Source organism: Electrophorus electricus, chromosome 10 (genome assembly GCF_041902795.1).
Source record: "Electrophorus electricus isolate QZ-2024a chromosome 10, ASM4190279v1, whole genome shotgun sequence".
NCBI lineage: Eukaryota > Metazoa > Chordata > Actinopteri > Gymnotiformes > Gymnotidae > Electrophorus > Electrophorus electricus.
In genome coordinates, this window is record NC_137506.1 from 16,348,658 (window position 1) to 16,363,413 (window position 14,756).

The 14,756-nt window shown below is 39.7% G+C and overlaps 1 protein-coding gene across 1 annotated transcript; it reads right to left on the minus strand.

Moving 5' to 3' along the window:
* Positions 1 to 295: 295 nt before the first annotated feature.
* Positions 296 to 9,794, minus strand: ros1 (c-ros oncogene 1, receptor tyrosine kinase). The gene is made up of 19 exons (XM_081721952.1): positions 9,734 to 9,794; positions 8,976 to 9,180; positions 8,823 to 8,899; positions 8,535 to 8,651; positions 6,749 to 6,939; positions 6,539 to 6,636; positions 5,892 to 6,397; positions 5,013 to 5,188; positions 4,646 to 4,849; positions 4,386 to 4,486; positions 2,395 to 2,502; positions 2,134 to 2,299; positions 1,881 to 1,945; positions 1,629 to 1,758; positions 1,354 to 1,451; positions 1,060 to 1,263; positions 851 to 985; positions 598 to 749; positions 296 to 423 (listed from the first exon to the last, which is right to left on the minus strand). Exons 1-19 carry the CDS (start codon positions 9,792 to 9,794, stop codon positions 296 to 298), a joined length of 2,922 nt encoding a protein of 973 aa, XP_081578078.1.
* Positions 9,795 to 14,756: the final 4,962 nt, after the last annotated feature.

Here is a 14,756-nt window from a genome sequence, read left to right on the forward strand (position 1 = left end):
AACAGACCAACAAAGTAATTTGTAATAAACTTCCATCATAATTTCATTTGAATGTGTGTTTAATGCATACTGATATGTTGTTCTTGTTTATATGTGGTATATAGAGCCTCCCTGCAAATGAGACCTCAGTCTTAGGCGATGTTCAGTATAAAGAATGATTAAACAACAACAATAATTAAAATTATTCTTATAATTACAACAATGATAATAACAATAATTATAAAAAATGTTGTTGCAGTCGGTTTCTGCAGTCCGTCAGCTCCTCCTCATCTGTCTTCTGTAAGTGACGAGCAATCTATTGTAATGCCTGCCTTGCCTCATCTGGTTGATACATCAGGTAATTTAGGCCCTCACTGCTGAGGACATGAGTCAGCTCTGTCCCCACACGCTCATCTGCATCCATACCTCTGGAAATCTCCTCCTCTGGAAGAGCAAGAAACAAGAACCCCATAGAAATGGGAGTTTTGGTCAATGCAAGGGTCAGTAAATGCCTGCTAAGTAAACCTAAAGCAGAAGAGAAATCAGTAACTGTCATAACCTTTTCAAGTGGTTGGTTATTGGGTCCATATGTTCAAACTAAAGCAAGCGGAGTCTTACCATCTTCTTGGTAGTCCTGGTTAACATGACCATTTCTTTCATCTTGGCTGAATGTTTCAGACTCTCTTAACTGCCCCAGAGTTCTCTGAAGACAACGGAAGCTTGGTCTCTCAGTGGGCTCTGTCCTCCAGCATTCCGACATCACATTGTATCTGTGGGAGTAGTTGTATATGAGGGTGCAAAAGTTTAGTTTGTTACTTTTGTTACAGTGCTTTAGAGGAATTGAAGAAATTATCCAATGTGTGAGACATACAGACTTGATGGGCACTCAGCAGGAGCTAGGAGTCTTCCACCTGCACTAATGTGTTGCAGGACTTCTTGGTTGGAGAAAGCAGGATATGGCTGTTTTCCTAGTGTCACAATTTCCCATAGGAGCACCCCAAATGCCCTGACAAACAACGCACCATGAAAAATGTGTTCATTTAAGGGAACACTGATAAGCTTGTTTGTTCTGAGGCTTACCATACATCAGAATGCTTATTGAAAATGCCATCTGTGAGACTCTCTGGGGGCATCCACCGTACAGGCAGCAAGCCCTCTCCACTTTTCCTATAGTAATCATTCTTATAGACATCACGGGCCAAACCAAAGTCACCGATTTTCACCAATCTATCGGGATCTGCATATCCTCTCACTGAAACCAGACAGTTTCTTGTGGCAAGATCTCTGCATAAGGATAAAAAAGATTTAAATTAGCTATTGCACGGTGCTGAGCTGTAGCATATTTTACAGAGTCATTTGTGCACATATTCATACCTATGAACAAAATGGAGCTTCTCCAAATACGCACATCCTTTAGCAACATCCAACATTATATCAAGAAGGCTGGCTAGCTTCAGAAGTTGCCCATGAGTCTAGAAAATTCAAGACATATGATCAGTCTCAGCTCCTCTACACTTGATTGTCTTTTTGAAGTAATTCTGGATAAACTACTCTATGAGTTAATTCAGTGAACAGAGGATGAGATTATACTGAGATTATGATTTACCATGTGTATTTGTGGTGTGATGTTGGTTAGGTGAGGTACTCACAGTGGTGGGCCGTGCTCCTTGCAGGTAGCAGCGCAGATCTCCCCCCTCCATCAGCTCCAGGATGAGATAATGAGGCTCATCGAACAGACACACCCCAAGAAGGTGCAGGATGTTGGGGTGATTAAACTGGCTGGACTCACACACACAGCAGCACACCAAACCATTTTTTAACATGTATGTTGTTGTGGAAGGTGCAGTCATATGACATGGTTGGGCATAATTAAGATTGTGGGCAAAATTCATTCCAATTACCTCATCAAATGAGCTTCTTTTAAAAATTCCAGTTTCTCCTGAGTACTGGCACCTTGATGCAGTGTCTGTTGAGAGTAATGCCATCATGAAAACATTTATTAGCTCTGTGGTTCATCCATGTGAGTAGATTTATTTCAATGGAAACAATGCCTACATTTGTTACATAAGAAATAAAGGCCAAACACAACTATTATATTATGGCTCCAGACAAATAAAAATTCTACAGTTTAATTTGAATAATTCAAAGCTTTACTTTGACAGCTACTCTGTTCTCAGGCATGAAGTCAGCGCTTTGATTGCTGATCATCACACTCTCATAAACCTCTCCAAAAGCACCACTGCCTAGCAACCTCTGTAGTCTCAAACGTTCCCTGGGAAATGCAGGCAGCGATTCCTTCTCTTTATGGAATGGCAGCATACTAAGTGGAGGTAAAGATGAAGAAGAAAAAGAATCATTATTCAATAAACTTTCTTTGTTTAACTATTGGTTAGAGTAGTTGTCATTATTATATACCTGACAGCATAGCAGGCATTTCCTAGACCTGCCAAACCTCTGCTTTCAGCCAGTACCTCATGGTTGCAGTATAAATCCATTTGCATTTTTATCTTAGGTGTCTTATTTCTATGCCACATGAAGCAAACTTGGAAGTTTTGGAAATGGAATACAATTATGACTGTTTTTGCATACGTTCATATGCAATGAGCACATTATGTATAAAGAAATGGTTATAATATTTGTGTATGAATGTAAGAAAGGCATGGTCATCTTACCAGCTACTCCAACAGTTATAATAATTATTGTAATACTTATGATAACACTTAGCATCAGTTCCAAATTTGCTTCTGTGGGTATGTCTGTTGAAAGATGATTGGCATCATAATCATAACAGGTACAACCTCATGTTGAGAAATTTGTTCTGTGTACTGCTAACTTAATAATCTACAGATTATGTAGCAATTGCAGTATTATATATATTAGAATATGTTAAATATTATCAATGAATGAATGATATCAGATATGTCTTACCTCTACCTGGTGTGAAGAGAACTTGAAATGTTGAGTCACCCTTTCCCCAATAAGTATATGGCGTTATTGTGACATTAAATTTGGTATTTGGCTTGAACATTTTCACTTGAATGAAGGGTTCAGAGAATGTATTGAAAGTGGGACAATGCTTCACAGAATATGCCTGTGGGAAAACATATTTCAAATAATTCACAGTAACGACTATGAAGAAATTGTTATCAAATCTATCATTCTTTGTTAAACTGACTCTTTTTTTATAATGCTATTTGGTGAATGAAGAAACGTACCATTTCTGATTGTGACTTATGCAAGTTTAAATTGGGAGAGACTACACAGTAGAACACAGTCCCAAATTCAGTTGTGCTGGGATCCCAGAGGATTTGAAACATGGTATGGTTGCCTTCAAGGCGAACAGATGTTTTTAAAACTGCAGGTGGGATTACCTGTGGAGGAGATGCGAATCCAACTGGACAGACAGAGCTTGTTTAAAACATCACATTTAGTAACAGGCTATAACAAAAAGTGAGCTTGACAGAAATAAACAAGAATCTTAAAAAGGTAACATTTAAAAGGTAAATGACCTGGAAGTGGTTTGAGTGTTCTCTGGAGCAGAGCAAACGCTGTCAGTGTGGCATTTGGAGATAAGAGGACACTTTTGGTTTGATTCACTTCTTGAATTCTCAGTTTTCCTTCCTCACCTAACCACACAAGCCGTCCACTGTAGTAGGCCAGCTGGTGATTTAATACTTCAGATGAACTCCATTTTAGCATTTGTGTCACTTTGGAGTCCTGTGATCTTAACAAGACAGGACTGTAAACAATACTGTAAACAGTATTACAGAATCTGGTCAGATTTAGTTCATTGGTGAGTGTTACTTAAAGGGTAGTTTTGCTATTTTCTAAACTACTGCCTTCTTTAAATGATTGCATAGCATAGACCTGTGCTTAGCTTTAGTACTGAGAAACGTACTGCATTCCTGCAGATTTTCCTGTATTTAAAGACACTCCAGTGGGTCAGGTATTTAACCCTTAAAATAAATCTACTTTTTGAAAACAGGAAACTCACAGTATATTGGTGTGTTTTGTGAACAGCATGTTTCCTCAAAATGGTTTGAGATTAGTATCACATTTTCTGTTTGGAACTACATAAAATTGCCATAGCAAAACTCTGCCATTTGAAAACAAGCATTCTTTACTATATTGTAGACTATAATTTCCATATTCAAAAAAACTTATTGTGGATCTTAAGGCCGTAAATGATTGCATTTTAAGTCCAGTGAGACGCTTCAGACAAGCGATAATTCTACAGCTGCTAGTGAGGTGGTTATATGCACAATTGCAAGTGATGTAGAAACAACATAGTAATAAAATATGGGTTGAAAATGTTCAAACATGCTTTAGTGCTTCATTTATAATAAGCATCTGTAAGTGTCTGTACACTTACATGTGTAAGTGTTTGTATTGTTGACCATGCCTACCGCTCATTGCTGATGTCTGCTCTGTAAAGATGTAAGAAAGAACCATCCTGTACTACCCAGTACAGATTCCTTTCAGATATGTCTGCGGTGATACCAACAATCTGTAGTGAGAAACTTGATATTTATTCTGGGTGGTAGGTTAGAGCATTTGTTGTTAGAGCATTACTGTTTCTTGGGTCTTGAGGACTAAGCTGAGAGCCGAAACACTGCTGTAGAATAAATATATATTAATGGTTTTGAATACATTTTCTGCATCCCACCTTTCTTCCTGAGAAAACACTGAGCTCTTTGAGTAGCTGACATCTCTCCCCATTCAGCCCACAAGTTTGCACTGTTGTCTCAGTGGTCCAGTAGATGGCAGCATTTGGTGAGTCTATAAGTAGGTTTTCAATCTTCTGCTTCTGCTTCTGCTTCTGCTTGAGAAATACTTCAGCCTCCTGACCAGACTTAGCTCCTCTACATATCTGCTGAGAGTTTGAAAATTGTTTGTATGAGGTCCATCGTGATGTGAGATTTGATTACAGTCATTAATGAAATTCCCAGCAATGCTTTGCCCGTATCTTTTGCTGTATCCACAAGGTTTTACTGCATCTATACTATACAAAATAATATGTTTCCAGTACATACCATGTTTGTATTGCAGCTCCAGTAAAAATATTGGCCCAGCCAGTCAAAGGCTACAGCATCAGCCTTCATAGCCTGAGGCACTATAAATACTTTAGGACCAGAAGAGTGGTTATCCATCCAGCTAATGTGTCCTGAACTGTTAGTCCAGAACAGTGTGCCATTATACCAGTCCATGTCTGTTTAACACCAATGGAAATTGCGAGACAGTGAGACCGCTATATTTAGGCCATGGCACTCTTAATTTGACGAAGGACTCTATTTGAAGATGTATTGTGTTGCTTGAGTCGGAATTTTAAATGAATGCGATAAAGTATAAAGCTGGTAAAATTTCATTGTCTCTTGGCTACCACACAAATACCTTTCACATATTTGACATAAAAGTCCAGGGATTCAATTAAATGAAAACTGTCCAACTCTTGCATGCAAAACCCTCTATCAGAGGCAGCAGTTATGTATGGTGCATCTTCAGCTAGTTGTAAAGAACAGAGATTCCATTAATCAGTTTGACAATAAAACCATGGGTAATAAGACTTTAATATGGTAGTTAACAGCATATTTACCACCCTTACATGCCTGGAGAGTTGTGCCCTCAAATGATACTCTTTGGGAGTGTCCTCCAGGAGAACTGGCCCACACAGTAATAATGTAATGCTGAGTGCTCTGTAGGTCTGCAAGTGAAGTTTGTGTCTCAGTTATGTCACCGATGTCCTTAACAACTGTTCCATTCACTGAACACCTCACAGAATATGTCCAGTTTTGCCAAGATGATGTACCTGAAAGATGACAAATGAAAAACACTGGAGGTAAGTGAAGAAGGGAAGAGGAGACAACTCTGACCAAGCATAAACTTTATTCAAAGACATCTGCAAAGTCCCTCACTTGATCCATTCATGGGTTTTGGTTTGTTCCAGTGGAGGGTAGCTGTGTCTGATCCAAACACAACCTGTAAGTCTTCTACCTGCCTGGGTACTGGATAGGATTGGGAGAGAGGACTGAAAAAGCAGAGGTTTCCAAAGCCTTCATAAGTGGAATGAATGATATCACAGTCCATAGTAAACTCTATAAATATAGCCACAGAACCCTTCCCTGTTTCTTTATACACAGCAAAACCATCTGTAAGCATAAGGAGTCCATTTTCATAAGCTATACTTAGAGTATCATAGTGAATCTCAGAAATCAGAGAAACAGGCTGCAAGCCGTCCAGAGACACAGTAGAGAGCGTGTAGTTTTCTCTGCTGTAGAAGACCAGCCTCTTGGTGGGGGAGCTGACCACAAAGTCACTTATGGCATCTGCCTTGACCACAAGAGCGATATGGTCTGTATGACTGAAAACCTCCGGAAGAGAAATACGGTGTATTCCATTTTGCAAAAGTAAGAACAGCCATCTGACAAGACAACAAATTAGTGTTGAAACCTATAGTACATCCACAATGCACAAAGGCTTTCATTTAGATCTCTCAATTTGTGATAACAGAGTCATTAAAGATAGAGTAATTAAAATGGTGATGATTTTTCATGATACTTACCCATTATAAGGATCTGCAAAGATTTTTTTAGGAGTGCTGGGTAAAGTCAGGTTAATGTTCACTGGAGAGGAACAGTCATCTAGTTTACAACAGTAGACCTATATTTAGTTAAAGGGGTGATAAAACAAGCAAGTATGAATTTACTTAACACAAACAAGTTCGCCATTCTCACAGAGATCGAGCGTAAAAAAACCCCCCAGAGAAGTAAACACACACCTTGCCATTGGAGATGTAGTACAGCTTCCTGTAGAGCCAGTCTACAGATAGAGCTGTGACCTCTGCCTCAGCTGAGTGCAGAAGCGTGAGGTCTGAGGGGTTGGTTAGATTGTCTGCCCCCTTTTCCCAGATATGAGTACCCTCTGAGAAGTAGACACGGTTGGAGTGATGATACACAGCCACCCCTGTGGGCAATGAAAAGGTTATCTTATCAAGAATAAGACTTATTATTCAGTGAGCACACTTATCTACTTCCCTGATCCAACATGTCTGAATAAGGTACCTAATGAATAGTTATTTATTATGCGATGGGTTAAATATACTGCCTGGCCAAAAAAAAGGTCATCACCTGGATTTAACTAAGCAGATAGGTAAGAGCCTCCCATTGGATAATTACTGCATGGGTGATTATGTTTCAGTTGGCAACAAGTTATTTAACCCTAACTGATGCAGTGAGTCGCTTCTCATTTGTTAAACAACCATGTCGAAAGACACATCCTGTGGTCATGGAAAAGATGTTTATCTGTTTCAGAAGAGTCAAATTATTGGCATGCATCAAGCAGAGAAAACATCTAAGGAGAATGCTGAAACTACTAAAATCAGGTTAAGAACTGTCCAACGCATTATTAAAGAGTGGAAGGACAGTGGGGAAACATCATCTTTGAGGAAGGAATGTGGTCAGAAAAAAATCTTGCATGATCGTTATCAGCGATCACTTAAACTTGTGGTGAAATCAAATCGTAGAAAAACAACAGTAGAACTCAGGGATATGTTTAATAGTGAATGTAAGAGCATTTCCACATGCACAGTACGAAGGGAACTCAAGGGATTGGGACTAAACAGCTGTGTAGCCTTAAGAAAACCACTTGTCAATTAGGCTAACAGGCAAAAAGGGCTTCAATTTGCTAAGGAGCATAAAGATTGGACTCTGGAGCAATGGAAGAAGGTCATGTGGTCTGATGAGTCCAGATTTACCCTGTTACAGAGTGATGGGCGCATCAGGGTAAGAAGAGAGGCGGCTGAAGTGATGCAGCCATCATGCCTAGTGCCTACTGTACAAGCCTGTGGGGGCAGTGCTATGATCTGGGGTTTTTGCAGTTGGTCAGATCTAGGTTTAGCAACGTTATGTGCCCAAAGAATGAGGTCAGTTGACTATCTGAATATACTGAATGACCAGATTATTCCATCAGTGGATTTTTTCCCCTGATGGCATGGGCATATTCCAAGATGACAATGCCAGGATTCATCGGGCTCAAATTGTGAAAGAGTGGTTCAGGGAGCATGAGACATCATTTTGACACATAGATTGGCCACCAAAGAGTCCAGACCTGAACTCCACTGAGAATATTTGGGATGTGCTGGAGAAGACTTTGCACAGTAGTCCAAAACTCCCATCATCAATACAAGATCTTGGGGAAAAATTAATGCAACTCTGGACAGAAATAAATGTTGTGACATTGCAGAAGCTTGTGGAAACGAGGCCACAGTGAATGCATGCTGTAATCAAAGCCAAAGGCGGTCCAATGAAATATTGGAGTGTGTGACCTTTTTTTTTGGCCAAGCAGTATATGATAAAATATCAGATAATTAAAAGTCATTTATGAGAAAATTAAGCATCTCAAGAAATGATGTCATCTGTGCAGTATATGCCTAGTATTAGGAAACACTGGTCTCATATCTCTTTGAAACACATTCATGTGATCTAGGAGTGCATGGTCTCCTGAGGAGAAAGTATAATCCCAATTTAAATGAGTATCACAATTAAACGAAAGGGTGAGACCTTTAATGTTGGCCTCTACTGCAAGGCAGTCTGCTGGAGTGTAGATGTCAGCATGCTGCTGCCTTCTCCTCAGTGAGTTCAGCCTTGATGCAAAAACCCATTGACCTCCTTTCTGCTCTGAAGCACAATGACCAAAACAGATGAAATCTGGTGTTTCATTGTTTATATAATCCATCATTTTGCAATCTCTGGCAATCTCTGGTAATATATTGATAGTGGTAATAGAAGAGCGACTGAACACAATTAGACTGTAATGCGTGTCTAACCATCACCATTGCTTTGACTGACCAGGCTGAGGTGGGGTAGTCAGGCTACCTTCTGCAACATCTCCTTGGCCTTCACGATTCACGGCAGCTATGGAAATTCTGGACCAAAAAAAATTTTTTTCAGTAAATCTTTTGGAGCTTTTTAAAGACTAGTGCTGTGGTCCAAATTGTATACCTGTATGTGGTGTTGTAAAGTGTTGTGTAGAATATGCTGAAGAAGACATTTTCTCCAGTGGTTGTGCTGACGACGTGTTTGTGAGCAGTGAGGTTGAGGTTGTAGCCCACAATGGGTCCTCCTGGACTCTCTGGAGCTGACCAGCTGACTTCCACACTCTCTCCAGAGATGCTTTCAATGCTCTCAATAACAGGACAGGAAGGAACTGTGGATGGCTTAGTTACTCAGAGCATTAAGTTCAAAATGACTGTAAACATAAGTCTGATAAATGCTGCCTGAGGTTTTAATTCAGCCTACCTCCAAATGGCTTGGTTTGATACAACAGACTCTCTGGGGAAGAAGCTTGTGTCTGCGATGTCACAGCCCAAATTCTGAACTTATACAGCGAAAATGACTGTAAATCCTTCACCGTGTATGTTGGCTCTGTAACATTCTACAGAAGAATATGCCTCCATTGAGGCTACTTTCGAATGACACAGAAATTAATTGCCTAAATGTAAACATGGCCACCCCTTACATCTTTTTGTTTCCAAATACCAGACTGCCTAGGCCCAGTCCATTGGGGAATGTAGGTCACGTCAGAACAGTTCAAACGCGCCCAACTCAAAGTGATGCTGTGGGAGCCAATCCTTGAGGCATGGGGAGCAACAAGCAGGCAACACCTGTCTGAAATGGAAGGACTGAATCAGGCTAATGTAACAGCCATTTAACACACCACAAACCCAGATATCGTTTTGGTGCTTGACATTAGTGCTTACCATGGGGACCGTTCTCACCACCGTTTCTAGAAGCAGTTTCTATCGTCTGAAATAGGAACATGTTGTTATCAGCAGAGGTGGGTAGTAACGCGCTGCATTTGCTTCATTACATTTACTTCTTAAAATAATTTTTACATTTTGTATATTTCGCCACAACCTGTCAAATGTGGGAGTGTTGGTGAAATCCCTAAAGATGAGCGACTGAGTGAAATCCCTAAAGATGATCGCTTTGCTTCAGTAAGTTACAAAAGTGGACAGTAGACCGACATAATCGGAACAGAGCACAGGCACATTTTCCGGCGTGGGACTCAAATGACATTTATGAAAAGTAGCTGGAAATAGATATCTGTGTGAAATCCGTGCTTTCTCCTAATGTGCATAATTATATGAAAGTAAAGTGACATCCGATATAGATATTCTGTGAAATGGCTAGCCAGGTTATCTATGTAGCTATAAACTACAAGCAGCAACTTAAAAAAATAAAAAAAAATAAAATGCTGCCGCTGAATAGAACTCATGGCGTACGGCAATGCATGCTCCATATTGAGGCATATTTTCAAGATTATAAAGTTAATAAAGGCTTCGATGTTATAAGATTTGATATTGATATTATATGCTAAAAACTCTTTCGAGCACATACAGGCGCAGTTTCTTTTCTAGACAACGAATAGCTAGCTAGTCAGCCGGTTTGATTGATCGTTCGCCTATTTGCAATATAACGAAAAGTAAGATGTCTGGTAAGTTAACTACCTTGGGCAAGAGCTCAGAAATTTCCCCGAAACTGTACTAATTACAGAGCGGTCACCACGTCAAATGTGATGTTTGTGACTTACGTTATATGCACAATATTTAGCCGATATGAAAAACCAACACACGAACTAAGTAGGATAAAGACTCAGAGCAAAGAAAACAGCTGTTTATTATGTATTTTTGCACGTTGAATCCAGATATGTTTTCAGAATTTCTCTGTGAACCATAGGTTTTAATTATATTTACATCTACGTCTACAAATAGTTTACAACCGATTATATATATATATATATATCGTCATGTAGGAATATGACAAATTGGTACCAAGGAAAGTGGAGCCTCTTGAGGTCAAATATTGGCAAAAAACATACACCTGTACAAGCTTGTACATATTTTAAGTGTAATAACAGCGTTAATTATTAATAAGTAATATATACTTATTGTACAATTCATTTAAGAACCATATGCCTAAGAGAAATATCTTTAGAACAGATTTGAATTCAGTGTAAAAAGAACTATGAGGAACACATATTTGAGTTTGTGGTACTAGATTAATAATCAGAAGGTTGCCAGTTCAAGCCCCACCACTGCCAAGTTGCCACTGCTGGGCCCCTGAGCAAGGCTCTTAACCCTCAACTGCTTGAGTTGCGTGTGTGTATACACACACACACACACACACACACACACACACACACACACACACACATATATATACACACACACACACACACACACACACACACACACTCACACACACACACACTCACACACACACACACTTGAGCTTGAGCTCTGGTAACACATTTTGGCTAGTCTACCCACCTCTGGTTTACCAGAGCTCAAACTTAAGTCCGTGGAAGAAAAAACTGAGAGTATTTACTCAATATTTACAAATAGGTTACTGAGACTATTTGGTGCTGGCACTTCTTAATGACACAAACATATTTATCCTTGACTTACTGGGGTATCTAGAAGGTGAGCAACACAGAGATGAAAAAGGTAGAACAGCACAGCGGTCAGTAGAGAGTGTAAACCAGCCCCAGGTATTCTCCTTCTCCAAGGTATTTTCATTTTCTTATTCAGAGATATGGCTTCCTTTTTGTTTACCCTTGGACCCAAAACCCTTCCGTTTATCTCCAAAATGGCTGGGCATCTGTTAAGAAAACAATGTGGCGTTTTTGTTTCTGGTGCGATTATAGTCCTTTTTCAGATATGGTCACTGCTGTCTGCCTTTTAACCTGTCTGCGTGCACAGAGAGGAAACAGGAGCTTCTCTAGGGTGTGTGGCTGGCAGTAAACATGGGACTTTTATTAACTTATCTGAACTATGGACTGGGACAGAATCTAGGAATGGTGTGCTTATCTTTATAGATGTGTGGATGAATACAATTGTTTTGTTTGTTTCAAGGGTTCATCGTTAGACAGCTTTGTTTCAGACTGTGTCTTGAGTCTTGAGTGAGAAAAGGGCTCTTCTGCCTCATAATGAAGGTCTGATACTCTGAATCACCTGATACATTCAGTGATACTACAGCAGTATATTGCAACAGAGTTTGCTGATAAGAGACTGATCAAATTGATGATAATGATAATGATAATAATAATGCACAAACATATCAATGAGTAAAAAGTAATCAGAGCTATGTTAAAAAAAAACAAAACAGTACAAAGTAAGAAATTCTTACAGTCCCCTCTAGGTGGTGATACAAGGCAACATTTTGGTAACACATTTTAGGGTGAGATATTATTTATATAGATCAGGATGTAATGATTAAATATAGCACCAGCTTAGACAAGAAAAGCAACAATAATGCACTAAGTTTGTTTAAAGTTCAACCTGCCAGTGCCCCAGTGACTGAATTACATGTCCTCATAACACATAACATAACATACATCTTTGCTCGTCCCAAGTGACAATGTGCTATGCTATAAACACCACAGAATCTGGCTTTTAATATACCGGTACTGACATGTTAAATGATGGGCCAAGGATCTGTACAGTTAGTTGTGCAGTCCTTTCTCTTCTACACAGGAGGGCAAGTGCAAGGAGAAGATAACTGAGGGATGAATTTAAGATTCTTTGCTGTTATCCCATGAGCTCTCAGGAGGCACATTTCACGAAGAGAGATGTCTCATTTAGCCACATATAGTGAGCAACCTCAACCAGTAATTGTAAAAGCAGGCTGCAGGTCATCCCCAGGACTAGAGCTTAGTTTTGCTAACAGAGAGTGTAGTAAAAAAAAAAAAGACAGACAAATAAACATTCTTTAGCTAGTGTTGTGTTGTTGTCAGCATCCTTTACATAAGTGCTTAATTGCTTGTCCAAGTATTTAAGCCAAACTTTTAAGACTGTAAAGTAGCAGATCAGACAACAGAACTCATAAAATACCTTGCCACTCTTGTGCACGATAGAGATGTTTCATTAGTGAACTAAATAATGATTCACTAGTGAACTAAGCAAATGAGTGGTAATAGTGGTTTTGAGGTTCTATTTGGTATACCATTTTCATATTAAGTGAAACTTCTGTGTATGGCCGCACAGTGTTTGCTTACACAGCTTATGAAAATATGTTCACCTTTTACTAGGCTCTGTTTCTATTTTGGTGCTGATAAAACCCCTGAGAGAGGCTCATTTGCATTTCAGAGTGTATGACAGGTTCAAGGTAAGTTCCCCTCCTCCTGGGTGGATGTGTAAAATGCGAACTCAGCCCGGTTCTCAATGAAGCGATGGGGCTGATCATTGGTCATCGCATCATACCTGACCTTGTGACAATACATTCGCTCAGGCTATCGTCAGCCAGCAAGCTGTAAGTCCTGTTCGGGGGAGACAACAGGTGCTGAGTCTAGCTTAATGAGTAAAAAACTTGCTGGTATTTATTGATGTATTTTTTTAATGACATCTTTTCATCAGGTCTTCTAAATCGCAAAAAGGTTTGTTTTTTTTCCCCCACTGTCTTTGTCTATGCTGCCTCAGTGCCAAGCTAAAAATAACAACTGGTTATATCATCAGAGCATGGTATAAACATGGCATTGATAGCATTGGGTTTAACTGTTCAGACTGCTTTATAACTACATGCTAGTTATACAAGGTGCTTCAGTTGCTAAATGATAAAGCACATTTCTGGCTCCTTGATTTATTGACCATCCATGGTAAAATACCAGCATGATATGAAATTCATACTTGGCATAGACGTGCTTGGCCCAGGAATAAAGATACTTTCCCCCTCATGACGGCTGGGACCCCCATCCTGTAACAGTGCAATCCAAGTCTGCCTGCCATTCCTTTCCTGGTGCAGTATTAGTGAAGGCCTGGTGGATCCGACCAGTGGACATATGACCCAAGAGTTTGCACGTACATGTGTGGTATCCTTTCTTTCTCAGCAGGAGGGCATGGGAGCGTCATCCTGTCTGGGACTTCATGAGTGAGCAGTATGAGGATTTAGGAAAAGCTTGATCCAGAGCTGAAAGCATAGCCACAATTCCAAACTGGCAGATGTTGGCAGATGAATCTTAGATGGGTATTTTTTGGATGGCCAGTCATCTACTGGGCATGTGCAGTGACCACATGGCCAAATATCTGCCCACTAAGCCCAAACCTTTCCTTATTAGCTTTCATATAAAGATTATTTGTGGGTGATTCATCACAGCCTCCTCATAGCTTGACGCATATAACATAGAATAAGCGATCTTAAGTTTAGCCATCTCCCCACACACACACACACACACACACACACACACACACACACACACACACACACACACACACACACACACACACATATATATATATATATATATATATATATATATATATATATATATATTTCTATCTAGCTAGCTAGCTAGCTAGAGATAGATATTTCTCTCTCTCTCTCTCTCTCTCTCTCTCTCTCTCTCTCTCTCTCTCTCTATATATATATATATATATATATATATATATATATATATATAGTGAGATAGCTAGCTAGCTAGCTAGCTAGATAGAGAGATAGAAATATCTATATATAGACAGAGATAGAGAGTGCTGTGAAAAATCCTGTTATCTGCTATAGCACTTAACAGTAGGGGTGTTCAAACAGGGCTTTGTTGCTTCACAGGTGTTAGGGTTATGAGTATAGCAATGAAAACCCTACCACAACAATGCGAAGACTGCTGAGCTGGTTTTATTTAGAGAGAGGCGGATTTGTGAGAACAAAGGGAGCTTATTTCAGGAGACCCACAATGCCAATGGCCGGTACAGAAGCGGGAACATCCCCATGCCATTGAAACAACAAAGA

Bases quoted from the DNA above. Each gene is read 5' to 3' on its own strand.
- ros1 (XM_081721952.1), bottom strand. From the start codon at position 9,794: ATGTTCCTATTTCAGACGATAGAAACTGCTTCTAGAAACGGTGGTGAG. The intron at 6,398-6,538 runs GTAAGTATCATG...TTGTCTTGTCAG, and splicing joins TTTGCAGATCCTTATAATGG to ATGGCTGTTCTTACTTTTGC. The intron at 986-1,059 runs GTAAGCCTCAGA...GTTGTTTGTCAG, and splicing joins AATAAGCATTCTGATGTATG to GGCATTTGGGGTGCTCCTAT.